The sequence below is a fragment of the Lipotes vexillifer genome, unplaced genomic scaffold (genome assembly GCF_000442215.2).
Source record: "Lipotes vexillifer unplaced genomic scaffold, Lipotes_vexillifer_v1.1 scaffold397, whole genome shotgun sequence".
In the NCBI taxonomy this organism is placed as follows: Eukaryota; Metazoa; Chordata; class Mammalia; order Artiodactyla; family Lipotidae; genus Lipotes; species Lipotes vexillifer.
Window position 1 is genome coordinate 1,876,074 of NW_006772681.1, and position 23,419 is coordinate 1,899,492.

Consider the following 23,419-nt stretch of genomic DNA (forward strand, 5'->3'; position numbering starts at 1 on the left):
AGAAAGGGGGAGGGGGCAGGGCAAAGGGAATCTTTTCAAGTCAAGTCTAGCTCTGGACTATACTTTGACAATGAATTTGGTCCCTGACTTTAAGACCTTGGAATATGATTGGCAAAATGAGATAAGATGCATTATTCTAGACATATAGTAATCTAAACTTGGTCCTAAGACAGGTGATACTGAAGACTTGGACAGAGTCTAAGTGCTAGAAGGATTCTGAGAAGGGAAGGGTAGGTGTGGATGGAAGCTGGATGAGACTACAGAATAACTATCTTTCATTTTTTCTACAAACATTTACTGAGAACCAGTTGCTGGGCATATGACAGTGAACAAGACCGACATGGTCTCCGTCCTCATAGAATTTACATTATAGTGCTCAAAAGGACCATAAAAAGTAAACAGACAATAAATAATTACAAGTTTACAGTAAATACTATGAAAAAATTGAACAAGGGGCTGAGACAAAAAATAAGGGCGATGGGAGCCTACTTTAAACCATGGTTGTCAGAGAACAGCTGTCTGAGATGGTGCCGTTTAAAGCTAAAGGAGGCCTCAAGGCCATGAAAGACCAGCCCAGGTGAGAAGTAGAGAGAAGAGCATTTTAGGTGGGTAGAACAGCATGTGCATGAGACAGCAAAGACTACAGTGTGTCTAAGGAACTACATTCATTCACTTGTACATTCATTCAACAAATATTTATTGAAGCCCTACTGTGATCTTAACACTGATCTAGCTGCAGAATAGACACAGTGTACTTATAAAAATGATTGGAACTCAATATAATGTGCATGATTAAGGGTTGGGGAGGGAGTAGGGAGCAGACAGAGAAAGGTTTATTAGCAGCTAGAAGGATACTTAGCTAACATGGGCAAAGAGGGGATTCAGGAAAGGCATCCTGGAGCTGAGCTCTGATGGATGAGTAGGGGTTAGCTAGGCAGAGAGAGGTAAGGGAAGGTGGGGGACAGGAAGAAGAAACATGCAGGCAGAAGGAAAACCTGTGCAAAGATCAGAGGTGAACAAGAACATAGCTTCTAGTGGATGAGAGGCATGTGGCAGAGAGTAGGAGGCTATTCAGGAAACCAAGAAGAGTACAAAAGTAGAGTGGTAGAAACCCTCAGACGATAGGTGTGTTAGGGAGAAACTAGGAAGACTGTTGGCCCAATAGGAATAAGGAATTTGGTATTAGAAAATGGAGGAGGCAAGGATGTAGAGCTACATGAAGAGCCACCATAATCACTGTCACTCAGTGAGCAAAAGAATAATATCTGCCAACACTTCACTGGAGCTGGCTCTGTATCAGCCATAAAGAAAGTTTTGTTATCATCCCCATTTTGGAAATGTAGAAATAGGCCCAGAAAAAGTAAGGTTGTGCAAAGTCAGAATGCTAGAAAGAGGCAGAACACAGATCCGAGCCGAGGCAGACTCTGGAGCCTGTGCCCAAAGTATATCCCAGGTTGGGAAGGAGGTACCTCAAGCACTTACATTGCAGTCTGCTCCTGTGGGAAGAGATCAGCACCAAGGGCCGCTATAGTTTAAGCTCTAGTCACCACAGGGTCAAAGACTTGAATTTGAATAATAATATCTACCATTTAAGTGCTTACCATGGAGCACAGATTGGGATAAGTCTTTTCCCACTTATCTCACTTAATCCTTCCAATAACCCTGTTTTATTGGTATGTATTATCTCACTTAATTATCTCACTTAATCCTTCCAATAACCCTGTTTTATTGGTGACGAATCTAAGGTTTCAAGAGGCAAACTAACTTAATAAATGTCATATAACTAGTAAGTGGTAGAGCCAGGATTCAAACTAGTCTCAAACTGAGAGAAGTCCATGCTCTTAACCAGCCTGCTATGGCTCAGTCTTTTTTTTTTTTTGCGGTACACGGGCCTCTCACTGTTGTGGCCTGTCCCTCCCATTGCAGAGCACAGGCTCCAGACGCGCAGGCTCAGCAGCCATGGCTCACGGGCCCAGCCACTCCGCGACATGTGGGATCTTCCCGGACCGGGGCACGAACCTGTTTCCCCTGCATCGGCAGGCGAACTCTCAACCACTGCGCCACCAGGGAAGCCCCAGGGTCAGCTATTTTAAATACAGTGCTCAGGGGTGGCCTGACAAGATGACTTTTAGCTGAACTTGAAGGATGAGGAGCCAGACAAGCAAAGATCTGGCATAGAGTATGTGGGGCCGTTTGAGCAGCACGGGAAAAAGGCTCTGAGGCAAGAACTAGTTTGGCAGCTTGGCATTTCCAAGGTTCCAAAACAAAGCAGTGAGGTTGGATCTTATTATATACCTGAGGAGGGGGACAATGCCCTGGTGAGGCCAGATCACATGGGGCCTTATAGGCCAGGTCAAGAAGTATGGATATTATTTTAAGGGAATCTACTGAAGGGTCTTGTACTCTGATTTACCTTTTCAAATGATCACTCTGGCTCTTCTCGGAGAAGGTGTTTTTGGTGAAGCGGAAGGGTAAGCCTCGAGACCAGCTCCATGCCTTCAGGCTTATGCTCAGGCCATTCCTAAGTCTGGAATAACAGTCTTTACTGGGTTCCAGGGTCCCAGTTCCCAGGAAGCTGAGAAAGTGGCCCCTTACTGCATTTCTTTCAGCCCAGGTCAAGCCTCGTTTAGCAATCAGGAAGGGATGGACAGGTGTCCCCCAATAAACCTTGCCTCACCAACCCTTCAGTCATTCAAAAGACCACTCACTAGGCGCTGGAGACACTGAGGAGAGGCCGACGAGGCCCTCCCCCGCCCTCGCTGTCGACAGACCACTTTTTTCAGGTCCCTCCTCCATCTCCTAACTCAAGGGGCAATTCTCGATCAGACTATGGCGTCCCGGGGCAGTGACAAACCCAGGCCCGGAGGTTGGCCGGGCAGAAGAAGAGAAGAGGCTTCCCCGTAAGATGAACGGGGCCGCCTCGCAACTGCCAGCCCAGCGGGGCCCAAACCAAAGAGCCAACAAGAAAGGGAGGCGCAGCCGGCTCCAAGGCCGGATACGGACTACAACTCCCAGCAGATCCTGCGCGCGGACCGCCGATCCCTCCGCTCCCAATTTGCCCTGCCGGCTGTGTCCACCGCTGTCCGCCAAGGGCCAAGTCCAGGTTTTCTAGGCCCCGGAGTCCGTCTTCTTATCACATTTCCGGAGAGGGACGGCTGGGAGCCCTGGAGGAGAAACGGACCTTTTTGAGGAGAAACGCGGATGCAGACCATCGAAGAGACGTCGTACTGCGCCTCCCGATTTTCGCGCGCTTTTGGCGCGGGTGGTTGTGGGTAGCGCGCCCAGGAGGGAGAAAGGAGCTGGGGGGCCTGTGACTGCGCCGCCCGCTGGGCCTGAGGGTATGGACGAGGACGATCCCCACTCTGAGGGGGCGGCGGTGGTCGCCGCGGCCGGGGAGGCGCTGCAGGCCCTGTGCCAGGAGCTGAACCTGGATGAGGGGAGCGCGGCCGAAGCCCTGGACGACTTCACCGCCATCCGGGGCAACTACAGCCTAGAGGTGAGCGGCGGCAGGTGGGGCGGCGAGACCGAGCTCGCCAGGCCCCACCCCCGCCCCGCCCCTACCCCACCCTATGGGGCGGTGGGAGTATCCCCACCGGGAAGGGTCTCTGCCCAGCCCCGCGCCGAGGAGTGCGAAGCTGGAAGGGCGAGTGTCGATCAATCTCTCCATTTATTTTGAGGCGGGAAACCGAAGTCCGGAAAAGGAGTGGCTTGTCCAAGGTCACACGCCACTCAGGGGTCCTCTAGTCTTCAGACCAGTGCCACAGACGTCATGGGACTGCCCTTAAATCTGCTTAAGCAGTTACTCTAATGGCAGAAGCTTACATGAATTGTGTGCCCAGACGCCACTGCCCAGCGCTTTAAATATGTCATCTTACTTGGTTCTCGCCGCCACTCCTCTTCGAACCTGTTGTGATCCCCGTTACACAGATGGGAAAGCTGAGCCCCGAAGAGGTTAAGCGCAAGGTCGCACCGTTAGAGGTGGAGCCGGAGTAAGGAGTCTGAGCCATAATCTCTCCACCCTTCCGCCTCGAGGTGTGGGTTGCTCTTTCGGCAGTATTGCCACTGTACAGCAGTTTGATCAGAGCCAGTGTGCACACAATGCTTATCTCTCGGCCACAGCTTCCTCCTCTCTCAGATGGGGATAATTAGATTATCCTGATATCTTCCCGGACCGGGGCACGAACCTGTTTCCCCTGCATCGGCAGGCGAACTCTCAACCACTGCGCCACCAGGGAAGCCCCAGGGTCAGCTATTTTAAATACAGTGCTCAGGGGTGGCCTGACAAGATGACTTTTAGCTGAACTTGAAGGATGAGGAGCCAGACAAGCAAAGATCTGGCATAGAGTATGTGGGGCCGTTTGAGCAGCACGGGAAAAAGGCTCTGAGGCAAGAACTAGTTTGGCAGCTTGGCATTTCCAAGGTTCCAAAACAAAGCAGTGAGGTTGGATCTTATTATATACCTGAGGAGGGGGACAATGCCCTGGTGAGGCCAGATCACATGGGGCCTTATAGGCCAGGTCAAGAAGTATGGATATTATTTTAAGGGAATCTACTGAAGGGTCTTGTACTCTGATTTACCTTTTCAAATGATCACTCTGGCTCTTCTCGGAGAAGGTGTTTTTGGTGAAGCGGAAGGGTAAGCCTCGAGACCAGCTCCATGCCTTCAGGCTTATGCTCAGGCCATTCCTAAGTCTGGAATAACAGTCTTTACTGGGTTCCAGGGTCCCAGTTCCCAGGAAGCTGAGAAAGTGGCCCCTTACTGCATTTCTTTCAGCCCAGGTCAAGCCTCGTTTAGCAATCAGGAAGGGATGGACAGGTGTCCCCCAATAAACCTTGCCTCACCAACCCTTCAGTCATTCAAAAGACCACTCACTAGGCGCTGGAGACACTGAGGAGAGGCCGACGAGGCCCTCCCCCGCCCTCGCTGTCGACAGACCACTTTTTTCAGGTCCCTCCTCCATCTCCTAACTCAAGGGGCAATTCTCGATCAGACTATGGCGTCCCGGGGCAGTGACAAACCCAGGCCCGGAGGTTGGCCGGGCAGAAGAAGAGAAGAGGCTTCCCCGTAAGATGAACGGGGCCGCCTCGCAACTGCCAGCCCAGCGGGGCCCAAACCAAAGAGCCAACAAGAAAGGGAGGCGCAGCCGGCTCCAAGGCCGGATACGGACTACAACTCCCAGCAGATCCTGCGCGCGGACCGCCGATCCCTCCGCTCCCAATTTGCCCTGCCGGCTGTGTCCACCGCTGTCCGCCAAGGGCCAAGTCCAGGTTTTCTAGGCCCCGGAGTCCGTCTTCTTATCACATTTCCGGAGAGGGACGGCTGGGAGCCCTGGAGGAGAAACGGACCTTTTTGAGGAGAAACGCGGATGCAGACCATCGAAGAGACGTCGTACTGCGCCTCCCGATTTTCGCGCGCTTTTGGCGCGGGTGGTTGTGGGTAGCGCGCCCAGGAGGGAGAAAGGAGCTGGGGGGCCTGTGACTGCGCCGCCCGCTGGGCCTGAGGGTATGGACGAGGACGATCCCCACTCTGAGGGGGCGGCGGTGGTCGCCGCGGCCGGGGAGGCGCTGCAGGCCCTGTGCCAGGAGCTGAACCTGGATGAGGGGAGCGCGGCCGAAGCCCTGGACGACTTCACCGCCATCCGGGGCAACTACAGCCTAGAGGTGAGCGGCGGCAGGGGGGGCGGCGAGACCGAGCTCGCCAGGCCCCACCCCCGCCCCGCCCCTACCCCACCCTATGGGGCGGTGGGAGTATCCCCACCGGGAAGGGTCTCTGCCCAGCCCCGCGCCGAGGAGTGCGAAGCTGGAAGGGCGAGTGTCGATCAATCTCTCCATTTATTTTGAGGCGGGAAACCGAAGTCCGGAAAAGGAGTGGCTTGTCCAAGGTCACACGCCACTCAGGGGTCCTCTAGTCTTCAGACCAGTGCCACAGACGTCATGGGACTGCCCTTAAATCTGCTTAAGCAGTTACTCTAATGGCAGAAGCTTACATGAATTGTGTGCCCAGACGCCACTGCCCAGCGCTTTAAATATGTCATCTTACTTGGTTCTCGCCGCCACTCCTCTTCGAACCTGTTGTGATCCCCGTTACACAGATGGGAAAGCTGAGCCCCGAAGAGGTTAAGCGCAAGGTCGCACCGTTAGAGGTGGAGCCGGAGTAAGGAGTCTGAGCCATAATCTCTCCACCCTTCCGCCTCGAGGTGTGGGTTGCTCTTTCGGCAGTATTGCCACTGTACAGCAGTTTGATCAGAGCCAGTGTGCACACAATGCTTATCTCTCGGCCACAGCTTCCTCCTCTCTCAGATGGGGATAATTAGATTATCCTGATGCTAAGCACAGTGTCTGTCTCTAAACAAAATAAATGTAGGCTATCATTAGATTTTCCCCTACCGTTCTTGCATTAAGTCCTCACAACAGCCCTGTGAGTGAACATGGCAGGGCAGCGAGTATTAAACCTGCTTTGCAGGCAATATTATCAAGGCCCAGAGGATTGTCTTGCCCAGGGTCGTTCTGCTAATTGTCATAGGAACCCAGACAAGCATAAGCCCAGTATAGAGGTAGAATTGTGATGGAATGTATTTGCAATTACTCCAGTAGCCTTATGGTCAAAGGTTTTCGTGATCCAAGAGGGCTGGACTCACCCAGAGTGCTCTGCTGACTCATCACCTGGTGAAATAATTAATCGGTGGGCTCTAAGGCATAGAGTTGGAAATCTGGAGTTGATGTGTGTGTGTGTGTGTGTGTGTGTGTGTGTGTGTGTGAGAAGAAGAGAGACTCTTGCATGTCTCCAGGGTAGGACTGGATAGACTGGTTGAAGGACAGTGATGTGCATCTCTGGGTGACACGACTGGAAAGCTGAGGAAAGAATAAGAAGCTAAGGGAGATTATAAATTATGGTCTCTAGACTGGAAACAAACTTTTTAAAAGGCTGAGAAAGCATTTCTGATATTGAGTCCTCATTTGGTCTGTCACTGAAAAGCACTGCTGAGTGCAGACGGAGGTCAAGATATTAAACTGGGCACATCTTTCAGATTCTTGAATATGTCAAGCTTGTTCCTACTTGTGTGCTTTCTCCACGCCAATCCCTCTGCCTGGAAACTTTTCCCTCACTCCCTGCAGCAAAAGTTGAAGAACTGAATCTCCAGTTAGGCCGAGTTGATCAGGATATCTTAAATGTTTGACCGAATTCACAGCTGTGTGAATTAAGATTTTGTGAGTGTTTATTCTATCTAGAGTGTTTTATTTTCCTCTTCTTTTATGCTTTGTTTTTGGTGGAGGGCATTTTCATATATCTGCTGCTTCCTAAGAACCCCTCTGCCCAGCCCCTATCCCCTCTAGTCTACCTGACTAGCTCCTGCTTACCCACCCCACTTCCCCCCCGTACATTCTGGTGATTTTTCACCACTTAGCACTTTTGTCTCCCTCTGTGAACCCTTCCTTGAGCCCCAGTCAAAATCAGTAACTACACTATATTCTCCCATAACACTTTCTCTTCAATTCTTTTAAAAACATATATCTCACCAATTATAGATAATAGTATAATATTTGTTCCTCTTAGCTCTACACTTGGAGTACCCTGATGTTAGAAACTTTTTGTATTTCTAAGGCCTAGCGTAAAGGAACTACATTAAATACTATAGGTGCTTTTTTTTAAGGAAAAAAATCAAAGCAGTAATTTTGGTTCTTAAATTTTCTGTCTTAATAGTGTTTTCATCTAGTAGCCTGTATCCAAAAGCTGTAGAGTACTTGGATGCTATACCCAAACAATTCGTTAATCAAGGCTTCTAAAAGTATTCAACCTTAAGCTTACCTGCCTCTTTTAATGCCTTGAGCAAATGAGACTTTTCACTATAGTACTTTAGGGTAGGAACACTAGGTCTTAGCTTTATTGGTGGCTACCCATCTCTACCCACCCCTTTTGGATTATTGCAAGAAATCTTTATCAATCATTTTATTCTTTTAGAGTCTGATCTTAAAGAGGATCTGCACAACAGTATTGTGTTGTGCTATGAGAATTGAGTCTAGTTCTTAATTTTATGTAAAGTTCATCAGTGAAGTCATAAAGTGAATCTAGCTTGGGTATCTCAAGCCTAAAGCAGAGAATTAAGTGTTGAATTCCCAAATGACACCTTTTTTGTAGCATTGTAAATTGAAGTGTCTGCTAAGATAGAGAGCCATACTTACTATTTTAAAGATTAGGGTAAATAATTCCCCAAATTTTTACCTCACAAAACTGACAGTCTCCTTTGTGTTGTGATGGGTATTAATCTTTATATGTGTAATTCTCTTGCCATCTTCTACTCTGTTCTTTCCTTTCTCTGCCAAACTGGTTAAAAAAGAAACCTAAAACTAAAATGGTAGGAACTTCAGCATCATCAAGGCCATGACTGGTGTTATAATATTGAGAAAGCTAATGCTGAGAAATTGAAAACTCTTCAATAATATTAGATTTGGGGTATAGGTGAGAGATCTATCTTTAGATTAATACGGATTTAGCATGTTACACAGGACTAAGAGTAAGGAGTTTTATACCCATTACTGCAACCAACTAAGTTGTGTGACCTTGGGCAAATATCTTCATTTCTCTGGCCTGTTAATACAGGATGAAAATTAGACCAGGTAATTCTAAGATCTCTTTTGATTCTAGAATTCAAGCATTTTAACGTAGTATATCCATTTTGCTGTTTTATCTTTTGCCTGCCAGGGAGAAGTTATACACTGGTTGGCATGTTCATTATATGTTGCTTGCCGCAAAAGCATTATTCCCACAGTTGGAAAGGGTATCATGGAAGGAAATTGTGTTTCACTTACCAGAATACTACGTTCAGCTAAATTAAGGTAAAGCACTTTGATTTTTCAAACATTATTTTATAAGTCCTAAATTTAATTTTAGGATTTAATTTCTCTTTATTTTAAATCATTTAGCTTAATCCCATTCGAAGTTTGTTATCCATATAGGTATCTTTTCCCAATTCTCACATTCTTTCTCTGCCTTTCTTCCTTAAATTCTAACTTCAACCAGAGGCCTCTAAATCATTTTAGATTTAGAGGTTCTAAATCTTTTTTCTCTGTAACTTTTTCATTAATGTTTTAAATTTGAGAATAATTTCAAGCTTTCAGAGAAGTTGCAGGAATAAGAAAACGACAAAGAACATCCATGTACCCTTGACCTAGACTCACTCACCTTTTATTGATATTTTACTCCATTTGCTTTATCATTTGATCTTTTTCTCTTAAATAGTATTTTTTTCCTCAGCTATTTCAATTTAAGTGGTGTCCGTTGTAGCCCTTTACCCCTAAATACTTCAGTATTTCCTTAAATAACTACAGTACAGTTATCAACTTCAACAAAGTTAACATTGATACAGTAATTTTATATAATATAGCATCTCTATTCTAGTTTTATTGGTTGATCCAGTAACATTCTTGATAGCATTTTCTTCCTTCAAGATCCAATCTTAAAAAAAAAATAATCCAATCTAGGATCAGGTATTGCATTCACTTACCATGTCTTTTTAGTCTCCTTTAAACAAGAACATTTGCACAGCCTTTGTCTTTTATGACATTGACATTTTTGAAGAGTATAGTTCACAATCACCCTGCCCCCCTTTTTAATAGATTGTTCCTCATTTTGGATTTGTTTCATGTTTCCTTACGATTAGGTGCAGGTTTTACATTCCTAGATGGAAAACTACATAAGTGATTTTGTGTCCTCAGTATATCACATCTAGAGGCACATGATATCCTTCTGCCTCTCATTGGTGATGTTAATTTTGATCATCTGCTAACGATGTTCTCTTGTTTCTCTACTGTATGGTTAATATTTTTTCCCTTGCAAGTACTAAGCAATTGGTGGGTCTTAGCTATAGCTTTTACTTGCTCTGGTATCAACTGTATGGAACTATTTGCCTGAATACCAAACAACAGAAATGGAGTGATTCAGATTTGGATAGTTGCTAATGTTCGTAATGACTATTTGAGGTCATTGTCTATTTGCTATCCTGGGTTTCCAGGACAGAGGAGAAAGTGTAAAGCCCTATCCAGCGAGGATTAAGTTTCAGTTCATGCTAAATTAAAAAAAAAAAAAAAATCCTCAGAACAATTTTGGTTTCTATAAATGGAAAAAGAATTAAGTCAAGACAATTTTTAAAACTTTAGTAAATATAATTTTTGTCATTCATGATAAAAACAAAATGAAAATATAACTAAGATAAAAGGAGTTAAGGTAATTTTTTTAAATTGAGCAAAACCTTGTCCATTGTCATATGATCTTTTTCTATTGATGGTTCTCATCACTGACCATATTAAATTTTTTAATCTTTGTAATAATAAGTTGTTGCAGAAACTGAACAGTACAAGCTCATGATAAAAATTTCAAATAATGAAAAGAGTTCTGGAGGTAGAAAGTGGTAATGGTTAATGCCACTGACCTGTACACTTAAAAATGGTTAAAATCGTAAATTTTACATTGTATATACTTTTACCACAATAAAAGAAAAAAGGTTTAAAATTTTTTCAAATAATACAGAGGGTTGAAAATAGAAGGATGTCTCTTTCTTTTACCATCCCCCAGAATTTACCACTATTAGCAATTTACTGTTATTAAATTTTTAAGCAGGAAAAAATCTGTTTTTCAGTTTTTTGCGTTTTATTTGTAAGCATAAATGAGATCATTGCTAAATGTATTTTTCTGTTGCTTTTCTTACTTTATATTCTGGAAATCCTTCTATATCACTATGTATAGCTCTACCTCATTAATTTTTTTTTAGTGACTGAGGGATATTTTAAGTTACAAGGATGTTTTATATACTTAGCCAGCCCCCTTATTGATGAGCATTTAGATTATATCCAGTCCCTTGTGATTACAGACAAGTGAACATTATTGTAAGTGTGTATTTCAGATAAATTCCTAAAAGTGTAGTGATGAGTCAAAAGATACTTTTTAAACTGTGGATTGGTTTTAAAAAAATTTTTTAAGTGTCACATTCCTAATTGCTAAAAGAGCTGTTGACCAACATCAATATGTTCATTCAGACAAATAAAAAAGAATTTCAAGTGATGATTATTATTTACATTGATTTATAATAATTTGGGCTATTTTCAAAATTTCAATTTTAAATGTAATTTTAAATGACTATGTAGATCTTTATAGATATGGGAAAATATCCATCAAATATTGTTAATAAATTATACTGCAAAATACTGTTTAAGTATAGATTTATACACACACATGTAAAACTAGCAAATTTTTATTGAATATTACCTGTGTGACAGACAATATGTGCTAATAGTTTGCATATCTTTATTAATTTAATCCTCACAGTAATTGTATTAAATAAATCTCATTTTAAAGATGAGGAAACCAAGTCACCAAGTCACCAAGAGATTAAATTACTTCCCAGAGGTTATATATCTAAGAAAGTGGCGAGCCTCCCAAGTCATGCTGTATTACATATGTATCTATATACAAATATACATTAGTATGTCTCCTTTTGAACTGTATCTATATCCAGCTTCAGTCTACAAAACAAAAAAAATTTAACCAAAGCAACTTCCAATTTAAAAAGAAGGTTTCATGTAAAAAAAATTACAATTAAAAAATTGTATCTATTTTATAATTTGAATTTTAAATTCATTTTAATAAAGCAGTTAGTTGTCTACATCTTATTGTTTTAAGTATTGAGAACTAATTTTTCCATATTTTTTACAAGTTTTTCAGTAACTTAAATCAAGACAACTTTCATTCATTCATTATTTTCATAGTATAATAGAACCTGAATGAAAAATGATTTTTCATAATTTTAATTGGAACATTGATGATACTAATTTTTACAGAGTAATTTTCTTTTTTATCTTTTGAGTGCCATTAAAATTAGGTAGTGTGCCACTATTGGAATGTATGTTCCATATTACCATCCCTACTCTATACTTTGCTTTTGGCGGCAGGGTTGGGGGGAATTGTATGTGTATGTGATAAGATATGCATTACATAAAATTTGCCATTTTAACCAATTTTAATTGTACAGTTCATTGTCATTAAATACATTCACACTGTTGTTAAACCCTCACCACCATCCATCTCCAGAGCTTTTCACCTTCCCAAACTTAAACTCCATACCAGTTAAACAATAACTTCCCTCTTCCTCCTCCTAGCACTTGGCAACCATCATTCTACTTTCTGTCTCTCTGAATTTGACTGTTCTAGGTACCTCATATAAGTGGAATCATACAGTATTTGTCTTTTTGTGACTGGCTTATTTCACTTAGCCTAATGTCTTCAAATAACAGCATAATATTTCCAAGGAAGGACACAACAAATGAATACTTAGCCTAATGTCTTCAAAGAAATGGCTGATTCAGAAGCTGGGGCAGACCTATTTTTCTAACGAACCTGGAACAGCTTATGCCAGAAAGTAAGGAAGTGCTCAAAAAATGTTGGGGACACGTCCAGGGGGCATAGGAGCTAGTTTGAAAAGGCTCCCATTTGTAATCATACCTGGGATAACTTGAGCATCAGAATGAATAGGGACAGTAATGGATTATAACTCACTGAATAAAATCTGTACTGATGATAAATAGGGGAGAAGGGAAATCTCTTCCTTATATTAGAATGCCAACTAAATATTTGCATAATTGTAGAGTATCTCCCTACAAGTCACTTATCAATTACAAAGGGAAAAATAGTAACTTTGAAGTGGAAAACCTGACAGATACCACCTAAATCAAGTGCAGAGTTATTATCAATGATGGGACAAATGGTTATGACCCACTGAGAAGGATATAACATCACTTATGTAGTACTCTGTCAAAAATACATAGCCTAAATCTAACAATGAGGGAAGCAGGTAGGGACATACTACAAAATAACTGACCTGTCCTCTTCCAAAATGTTGGTGTCACAAGAGACAGTCTAAAGAACTGATGTAGACCGAAGGAAACTAAAAGGAAATAACACATAAATGCAGTTCATGCTACTAGATTACATCCTAGATTGGGAAATTTAAGATTGCTATCAAGAACATTCTTGAGACAATTGGTGAATTTTAAATTTAAATATGAACTAATAGTATTTTATCAATATAAAATTTTCTGATTTTGATAATTGCACTTAATCATGTAAAACCTCTTTCTCAGGAAATAGAAACTATATTTTTGAGTAAATACATTTTCTCTTTATGAAAATAGAAGAGTATTTGTGAGTAAAGGGGCACGATATTTACACCTTACTCTCAAATGCTTCAGAAAAAAATTATATGTATGTTATATTAGGGTTCACCAGAGGAACAAAACCAATAGAATGTGTTAATGTGTGTGTGTGTGTGTGTGTGTGTATACACATATATATGTAGAGAGAGCGAGCGAGCATGCACGCAAAATAGCATGTAAACACACATGCACAGGTTGGGAAGAGGAGAGGGAGAGGGATTTTAAGGAATTGGCTCACATGGTTGTGGAGACTTGGAGAGTCTAAAATATGGGGTAGCCCAGCAGGCTGGCAACCCAGGAAAGAGTTGCAGTTTGAATCCAAAGGCAGTCTGCTGGCAGAATTCCTTCTTACTTGGAAGGAGGTCAGTCTTTTTCTGTTAAGACCTTCAGACTGATTAGATGAGGCCCACCTACATTATGGAGAGTAATCTGCTTTACTCCGAATCTACCAATCCAAATGTTTATTTCATTCCAAAAAATACCTTAATGGAAACATTGAAATAATGTTTGACTGAATATCTGGGCGCCCATACACATCTCCTTACGCCATACTTAATCTGCAAATAAAAGCCATAACAAGATCATACATTAGCCTAACATGAGATAAGTATACTTTGTACAACCCAAAATGCCCTAACCCTTTCCCCAAAAGAGGATGCAAAATCCTTGGGTGATGTTTACTCTTCTTCTTGATATCCTATAACTTAAACACTCGGAAGTAAAGTTAACAATACTGTGGTGTAAAGTCAGTACATGCTATGTTACGTAACAAGTGGGTAAGAGAGGAAGGAATACAAAGATTTAATACACACAAACATATTTGTAGCAAAATAAGAAATACTCATTACAATTAGCGTCCTCGTTTCATAGCTGGTCACGTGGTTGTAGTTGGTATTAATAACCTTCTTCCACTGCCCAGTCCATATTTCCTTTGCCTTCAGCAAGCACCTCAGCTGGTTGTGGTTTTTTTACCTGGTGAGGTGACCCGAAACCTTCATTCCTGAAGAGTCTGGGCTATTAGTAGTCCTGCCTGTTGGGTTGTTGTAGTTTTCCATTGACTTTAATTACAGGGCATGGTAATAGTAAGAGCTACCCTAAGGGATTCCTGTATTCTATTCTTCTTTACCTCCATTCTGGAGTAGCAATCCAGTTGCTACTGGAGCAATCCAACTCCAGCCAGCATAGTAACTCCCTTCTTTGCCTGTTGCTTTAGAGGCATGAGGAGCCCAAAGTGGTTGGATGGCAGTCTTAACTTCCAGTTCAGTGGATATTGTTGTATCTCTTGGTGGAAGCATTACTCTCTTTGGAACTAAGACCTCTAGGCCAACAGAGTATAATGTGACAGAGACAGGAAGCAAAAAGTTTGCTGGTGGGTTAATAGGGGTAATAGTGAGTGGTGCCACTCTCCCCCCACCTCTTGATTCCTGGACCTGTGAATCCTGGCTATGGAAGAAACAGCACTATATTGTTTGCTGATTCAGAGCATATACAGCCTCCTAAAGAACCTTGCTCTGCTGCTGGCTGATTGGGCACTCAGCAGTGACTGTAGGCAGATTGGCTTTGGTCCAGATTGGCAGTGGAAATCCATGAGCCCGTATATAACTTTTCTAAAAAATTTTAATCTCATCCAAAAAACATCTTCACAGAAACATCCAGAATAATGTTTGACCAAACTATCTGGGCACCGTGGCTCAGTCCAATTGACACCTAAAATTAACCATCACATGTGGATACATATACAGATGATGATTCAACTTAAGATTTGTGACTTGATGGTGTGATACTGTCTCATGATGCTGGGCAGCAGCAGTGAGCCATAGCTCCCAGTCAGCCGTGCAGTCAGGATGGTAAACAACCAATACACTTACAACCATTCTGTACCCATACAACCATTCTGTTTTTTACTTTAAATAGAGTATTCATTAAACTACATGAGATAGTCAACACTTTTTTTTATCAAATATGCTTTGTGTTAGATGAGTTTACCCAACTGTAGGCTAATGGAAGTGTTCTCAGCACGTTTAAGGTGGGCTAGGCTAAGCTATGATGTTCGGTAGGTTAGGTATATTAAATGCATTTTCAGCTTATAATATTTTCAGCTTACAGTGGGTTTGTCGGGATGTAACCCCATGATAAATCAAGGAACACTTGTATACACATATATACACACAGAGAGATGGATGACAAAGCAAATACACAAAATGTTAATTATTGGTGAATAAAGGAGTTCTTGTATACTATTCTCGCAACTTTTTTGTAAGTTTGATGCTATTTCAAAATAAAAAGATTAAGGGATGAAAGGGAATGTTTAAATACATTTATGGTACATTCATATAGTGGAATAAAATGCAGCTCTTAAAATTATGGAAGGAGTATTACATGAACTGATATAAAAAGATCTCCAGGGCTTCCTTGGTGGCGCAGTGGTTGAGAGTCCGCCTGCCGATGCAGGGGACACAGATTCGTGCCCCGATCCGGGAAGATTCCACGTGCCGCAGAGAGGCTGGGCCCGTGAGTCATGGCCGCTGAGCCTGCGCGTCCGGAGCCTGTGCTCCGCAATGGGGGAGGCCACAACAGTGAGAGGGCCCACGTATGGCAAAAAAAAAAAATCTCCAAAATAAATTACAGGAAATAAATGAAGTGTAGAATATTGTAGGTAGTATGGTATCATATGAGTGGGAAAAAAGTTTAAGTTGGTATATGTTTATAAATGCCTTAAAAAGCTCTGCAAGGATAAATAACTAGTAACAATGTAATTAGTCACTAAGGCAAAGTTGATTGCTTTAGTGGAAAAAAACTGGGAGGGCAGTGGTAGCGGACATCATATATCCTTTAGTACCTTTTAAATTTTGTAATTATGCATATTACCCATTAAAAAAAGAAAACCAAAAAGGAGAATTCTCACACACAGGGTATCATGATATACATTTTTTTTTTTTGGCTGTGTTGGGTCTTCATTGCTGTGCGCAGGCTTTCTCTAGTTGCAGCGAGCAGGAGCTACTCTTCGTTGCGGTGAGCGGGCTTCTCATTGCGGTGGCTTCTCTTGATGCTGTGCACGGGCTGTAGGCACGCAGGCTTCAGTAGTTGTGGCTTGCGGGCTCCACAGCGCAGGCTCAGTAGTTGTGGTGCACGGGCTTAGTTGCCCTGCAGCATGTGGGATCTTCCCGGACCAGGGATCGAACCCATGTCCCCTGAATTGGCAGGCAGATTCTTATCCACTGTGCCACCAGGGAAGCCCTGATAAAGATCTTTTAAAAAAACTCAGATTTTTAGATTTCAGTCAGCATGTCTGGAGTTTGAACACCTATGGACAACTAGCTAATGATTTCTTCCACCACCTTTTTTAAGAAAAAAAATTCTGTATATAGCGCTAGACACTTAAATGAGCTTTAACATTACAAAATTTCAGTCTAAGACCATACTAACATGAGGACATAAAAAAAATGCACTCATAATTAAATAAGCCAGAAAGGTAGAGCCATTATCCAGTAAGTGATTTTCTGGGTATGTACTACCTTCTTAGTTTATATTTGGTGGTAGAACCACACGTTGGAACACAAACATTTGAATTTTATTCCTGCCCTGTAGCAGTCTGGTGCTTTGTGATCAAATTCCAGAATCCAGTATTGGGAGATTCTCTCTTTCCCCAAACTAGTTTTTTGAACTCCTCAGTCTGTTGCCTAACATTTACTTTGTAATTTATATGCAGAGTATTGTCTAGGTGCTGCAGGGAATAAAAGAAGTAGATAGGTACTCCCTGCATAGTAGAAGGTATTTTATGTATTGACTACTAATTCAAAATCTACATTCCCACAGTGATTCTGGGAACCAAAGTAATTTCATAGCACTTGAAGTGAGGTTTTTGTTTTCTCTCTCTCTTTTTTTTTTTTTAATAAAATGCAGGCATTTTAATAAAGATTTTTAGGCATAAGTAGAGTGTCTTCTTTTCCTTCCATTATATGGACTCATTTTAAAGTTGCTTTTTTTCTGTTTTTTTAGTTTAATACAGTTTTTTAGTAAAATGAAGAAGTGGATGGACATGTCAAACTTGTCACAAGAATTTCGTGAACGTATAGAAAGGCTAGAAAGAAATTTTGAGGTGTCTACTGTAATTTTCAAAAAATTTGAGCCAATTTTTTTAGATATATTTCAAAATCCATATGAAGAGCCACCAAAGTTACCACGAAGCAGGAAGCAGAGGTGAGACACTTAATCCTCATATAATTGACATAAAAATTATCTTACAAACTTATTAAGGGGACTTGCATTTTTAAAAGTCTACTTTTTAATTCCATTTAATAAAACATAGTTGTCTGTCCTTTGTGAATGAGATTTTATATGTAATTTGACTTTACTATTTGTTATATTTGCTGTTTCAGTTTAAGTGACAAATGTGGAATGATACTTAGTAAGTCAGATAAAAAGTACATTTTTCCCCCTTTTTAGGAGGATTCCTTGCAGTGTTAAGGAGCTCTTTAATTTCTGTTGGACACTCTTTGTTTATACTAAGGGTAAGGTGACACTTTCAGGTGTTTTACATTTCTACTGTGGGAACTTGGTGCTATTTGACCTGAAAGGTTTCTGGATTTTATGTCTCTTTTCTTCTAAAGGTAATTTTCGTATGATTGGAGATGATTTAGTAAACTCTTATCATTTACTTCTGTGCTGCTTGGATCTGATTTTTGCCAATGCCATTATGTGCCCAAATAGACGAGACTTGCTAAATCCGTCATTTAAAGGTAAGACCTTATGTATTTTTGAAAACTGATTATCAGTTTTTAGAAAAAGAGTTTCAAAAATTGACCATATTCTCTTTTCCCTCCATTGCTCTTTATACGCTGTCAAACTAGGTTTACCATCTGATTTCCATACTGCTGACTTTAGGGCTTCTGAAGAGCCTCCCTGCATCATTCCTGTACTGTGTGAACTACATGACGGACTTCTGGTAGAAGCCAAAGGAATAAAGGAGCACTACTTTAAGCCATATATTTCAAAGCTCTTTGACAGGAAGGTACTATACTTACAATTAAATGACTCAGATTTTGGGGGGTCAGCAGCAGAAGCCTCAAGGGGAAAAGCAATATTTTAAGCAAGTTCTTAACATTATAGGACTCAGGGTCAAGATTCCCAGGTTTCAGTCTCTGATGTGATGCGGAGTTGTCCTGTGATTTTCTGTGATGTGCAAAACTGAGCTGTTGAAGAATGTGACCATCTGTATGTACTGTCAAGTAAATGCACTGTCAGAGGCAACTATAGGAGGTTCTGATAGAGAATTATAAAGAACAGAACACCAGAGTAAGCCTGATAAAGAATTATGAAAAGCAGGAGGTCAGAGTAAGCTAGTTTATTGCCACAATTTGAATAACTCGCTGACTGTTTATTAAAAGTAGGCTGATGTATCAATATAACAACTGTAGCTTTAATTGAATATGAGTAGAACAGAAAATCCCTTACAGTTGTGGGCTACCTACATGCATTCTGGATTTTTTTTCTCAATAATTTACCTCGCTCTTTCTATATGTTTGAGTTGGCTTTTCCTTTTCTTTTCTTGTTTTTTTGCGGTATGCAGGCCTCTCACTGCTGTGGCCTCTCCCGCCATGGAGCACAGGCTCCGGACGCGCAGGCTCAGCAGCCGTGGCTCACAGGCCCAGGCCCTCCACGGCACGTGGGATCCTCCCGGACCAGGGCACGAACTGGCGTCCCCTGCATCGGCAGGCGGACTCTCAAACACTGCGCCACCCGGGAAGCCCTGGCTTTTTCCTTTGGGTCTCAATTTATTTCCCCAATGCTGAGCCATTTAATCTAGCTACGACTTGAGTTTTCTCTTTGGTTGGAAAAAAAAAAAAAAAAGGAATATGGATTAGGTCATTATTATAGTTCCCCTCTTTGCAAAGACTATTATGAGATTTTCCTCTGAGCATAAAGTCTTCCCTAACTGGTTTCTTCTCTCACACATACTTTTTAAAAAATATTTATTTATTTATTTAATTTTATTTTTTGGTAGATTTGGGTCTTTTTATTTTTTTGAATTATTGAGTTTTATATTTTATGCAGCAGGTTCTTATTATCCATTTTACACATATTAGTATATATATGTCAATCCCAATCTCCCAATTCATCACACCACCACACCCCCCGCCCCCCACCGCTTCCCCCCTTGGTGTCCATACATTTGTTCTCTACAACTGTGTCTCAATTTCTGCCCCGCAAACCTGTTCATCTGTACCATTTTTCTAGGTTCCACATGTATGTGTTAATATACAATATTTGTTTATTCTCTTTCTGACTTACTTCACTCTGTATGACACTCTCCAGATTCATCCACGTCTCTACAAATAACCCAATTTCGTTCCTTGTTTATGGCTGAGTAATATTCCATTGTATATATGTACCACATCTTCTTTATCCATTCGTCTGTCGCTGGGCATTTAGGTTGCTACCATGACCTGGCTATTGTAAATAGTGCTGCAATGAACATTGGGGTGCATGTGTCTTTTTGAATTATGTTTTTCTCTGGGTATATGCCCAGTAGTGGGATTGCAGGGTCATATGGTAATTCTATTTTTAGTTTTTTAAGGAACCTCCATACTGTTCTCCATAGTGGCTGTATCAATTTACATTTTCACCAAGAGTGCAAGAGGGTTCCCTTTTCTCCACACCCTCTCCAGCATTTGTTGTTTGTAGTTTTTTTTGTTTTGTTTTGTTTTGTTTTTTTGCTGTACGTGGGCCTCTCACTGTTGTGGCCTCTCCCGTTGCGGAGCACAGGCTCCGGATGCGCAGGCTCAGCAGCCATGGCTCATGGGCCCAGCCGCTCTGTGGCATGTGGGATCTTCCCAGACCGGAGCATGAGCCCGTGTCCCCTGCATTGGCAGGCAGACTCTCAACCACTGCGCCACCAGGGAAGCCCTTCTGCCCATTTTTTGATTGGAGTTTTTGTTTTTTTAATATTGAGCTGCATGAGCTGTTTATATATTTTGGAGATTAATCCTTTGTCCATTGATTTGTTTGCCAATATTTTCTCCCATTCTCATGGTTGTCTTTTCATCTTGTTTGTAGTTTCCTTTGCTTTGCAAAAGCTTTTAAGTTTCATTAGGTCCCATTTGTTTATTTTTGTTTTTATTTCCATTACTGTAAGAGGTGGATCAAAAATCTTGCTGTGGTTTATGTCAAAGAGTGTTCTTCCTATGTTTTCCTCTAAGAGTTTTATAGTGTCCGGTCTTACATTTAGGTCTTTAATCCATTTTGAGTTTATTTTTGTGTATGGTATTAGGGAGTGTTCTAATTTCATTCTTTTACATGGAGCTGTCCAGTTTTCCCAGCACCATTTAGTGAAGAGGCTGTCTTTTCTCCATTGTATATCCTTGCCTCCTTTGTCATAGGTTAGTTGACCATAGGTACATGGGTTTATCTCTGGGCTTTCTGTCCTGTTCCATTGATCTATATTTTGGTTTTTGTGCCAGTACTATATTGTCTTGATTACTATAACTTTGTAGTATAGTCTGAAGTCAGGGTGTCTGATTCCTCCACCTCCATTTTTTCCCCTCAAGACTGATTTGACTATTCGGGGTCTTTTGTGTCTCCATACAAATTTTAAGATTTTTTTGTTCTAGTTCCATAAAAAATGCCACTTGTAACTTGATAGAGATTGCATTGAATCTGTAGATTGCTTTGGGTAGTATAGTCATTTTCACAATATTGATTCTTCCAATCCAAGAACATGGTATATCTCTCCATCTGTTTGTGTCATCTTTAATTTCTTTCATCATTGTCTTATAGTTTTCTGCATACAGGTCTTTTGTCTCCCGAGGTAGGTTTGTTCCTAGGTATTTCATTCTTTTTGTTGCAATGGTAAATGGGAGTGTTTCCTTAATTTCTCTTTCAGATTTTTTGTTGTTAGTGTATAGGAATGCAAGAGATTTCTGTACATTAATTTTGTATCCTGCAACTTTACCAGATTCATTGATTAGCTCTAGGAGTTTTCTGGTGGCATCTTTAGGATTCTCTATGTGTAGTATCATGTCATCTGCAAACAGTGACAGTTTTACTTCTTTTCCAATTTGTATTCCTTTTATTCTTTTTCTTCTCTGATTGCCGTTGCTAAGACTTCCAAAACTATGTTGAATAATAGTGGTGAGAGTGGACATCCTTGTCTTGTTCCTGATCTTAGAGGAAATGCTTTTAGTGTTTCACCATTAAGAATGATGCTTGCTGTGGGTTTGTCGTATATGGCCTTTATTATGTTGAGGTAGGTTCCCTCTATGCCCACTTTCTGGAGAGTTTTTATCATAAATGGGTGTTGAATTTTGTCATAAGCTTTTCCTGCATCTATTGGGATGATCATATGGTTTTTATTCTTCAGTTTGTTAATATGGTGTATCACATTGATTGATTTGCATATATTGAAGAATACTGCATCCCTGGGATAAATCCCACTTGATCATGTTGTATGATCCTTTTAATGTGCTGTTGAATTCTGTTTGTTAGTATTTTGTTGAGGATTTTTGCATCTATATTCATCAGTGATATTGGTCTGTAGTTTTCTTTTTTTGTAGTATCTTTGTCTGGTTTTGGTATCAGGGTGATGGTGGCCTCATAGAATGAGTTTGGGAGTGTTCCTTCCTCTGCAATTTTTTTTTTTTTTGAGGTACGCGGGCCTCTCACTGTCGTGGCCTCTCCCGTTGCGGAGCACAGGCTCAGCGGCCATGGCTCATGGGCCCAGCCGCTCTGCGGCATGTGGGATCTCCATGGACCAGGGCACGAACCCGTGTCCCCTGCATCGGCAGGCAGACTCTCAAGCACTGCGCCACCAAGGAAGCCCCTCCTCTGCAATTTTTTAGAAGAGTTTGAGAAGGATGGGTGCTAGCTCTTCTCTAAATGTTTGATATAATTCACCTGTGAAGCCGTCTGGTCCTGGACTTTTGTTTGTTGGAAGATTTTTAATCACAGTTTCAATTTCATTACTTTTGATTGGTCTGTTCATATTTTCTATTTCTTCTGGTTCAGTCTTGGAAGGTTATACCTTTCTAAGAATTTGTCCATTTCTTCCAGGCTGTCCATTTTACTGGCATAGAGTTGCTTGTAGTAGTCTCCTAGGATGCTTTGTGTTTCTGCGGTGTATGTTGTAACTTCTCCTTTTTCATTTCTAATTTTATTGATTTGAGTCCTCTCCCTCTTTTTCTTGATGAGTGTGGCTAATGGTTTATCAATTTTCTTTATCCTCTCAAAGAACCAGCTTTTAGTTTCATTGATCTTTGCTATTGTTTTCTTTGTTTCTATTTCATTTATTTCTGCTCTGGTATTTATGATTTCTTTCCTTCTGCTAACTTTGGGTTGTGTTTGTTCTTCTTTCTCTAGTTCCTTTAGGTGTAAGCTTAGATTGTTTATTTGACATTTTTCTTGTTTCTTGAGGTAGGCTTGTATTGCTATAAACTTCCCTCTTAGAACTGCTTTTGCTGCATCCCATAGGTTTTGGATCGTCGTGTTTTCATTGTCATTTGTTTCTAGGTATTTTTTGCTTTCCTCTTTGATTTCTTCAGTGATCTCTTGGTTATTTAGTAACGTATTGTTTAGCCTCCATGTGTTGGTGTTTTTACATCTTTTTCTGTGTAATTTATTTCTAATCTCATAGCATTGTGGTCAGAAAAGATGCTTGATACGATTTCAATTTTATGAAATTTACTGAGGCTTGATTTGTGACCCAAGATGTGATCTATCCTGGAGAATGTTCTGTGTGCACTTGAGAGGTTAGTATAATCTGCTGTTTTTGAATGGAGTGTCCTATAAATATCAATTAAATCTATCTGGACTGTTGTATAATTTAAAGCTTCTGTTTCTTTATTAATTTTCTATCTGGATGATCTGTCCATTGCTGTAAGTGAGGTGTTAAAGTCCCCCACTATTATTGTGTTACTGTCGATTTCCTCTTTTATAGCTGTTAGCAGTTGCCTTATGTATTGAGGTGCTCCTCTGTTGGGTGCATATATATTTAAAATTGTTATATCTTCTTGGATTGATCCCTTGATCATTATGTAGTGTCCTTCCTTTTCTCTTGTAACATTCTTTATTTTAAAGTCTGCTTTATCTGATATGAGAATTGCTACTCCAGCTTTCTTTTTTTTTTTTTTTTTTTTTTTTTTGGTTTTTGGGTTTCCTAGTTTTTCCCTTACCCATTTTTTTTTTTTTTTGGAAAAATTTTTCTTTTTTTTTTGAATTTTTT

General features: G+C 41.1%; 1 protein-coding gene across 1 annotated transcript in view; it reads left to right on the top strand.

Moving 5' to 3' along the window:
- Positions 1–5,436: 5,436 nt before the first annotated feature.
- Positions 5,437–23,419, top strand: part of RBL1 (RB transcriptional corepressor like 1) — a 75,192-nt gene continuing 57,209 nt past the window's right edge. Inside the window, exons 1-6 of the mRNA XM_007447731.1 lie at positions 5,437–5,661; positions 8,702–8,835; positions 17,203–17,403; positions 17,650–17,714; positions 17,814–17,942; positions 18,054–18,214. Coding sequence (XP_007447793.1) covers positions 5,506–5,661; positions 8,702–8,835; positions 17,203–17,403; positions 17,650–17,714; positions 17,814–17,942; positions 18,054–18,214 — 846 coding nt within the window. The 5' untranslated portion in view covers positions 5,437–5,505. The remainder of the gene's footprint in view (positions 5,662–8,701; positions 8,836–17,202; positions 17,404–17,649; positions 17,715–17,813; positions 17,943–18,053; positions 18,215–23,419) is intronic.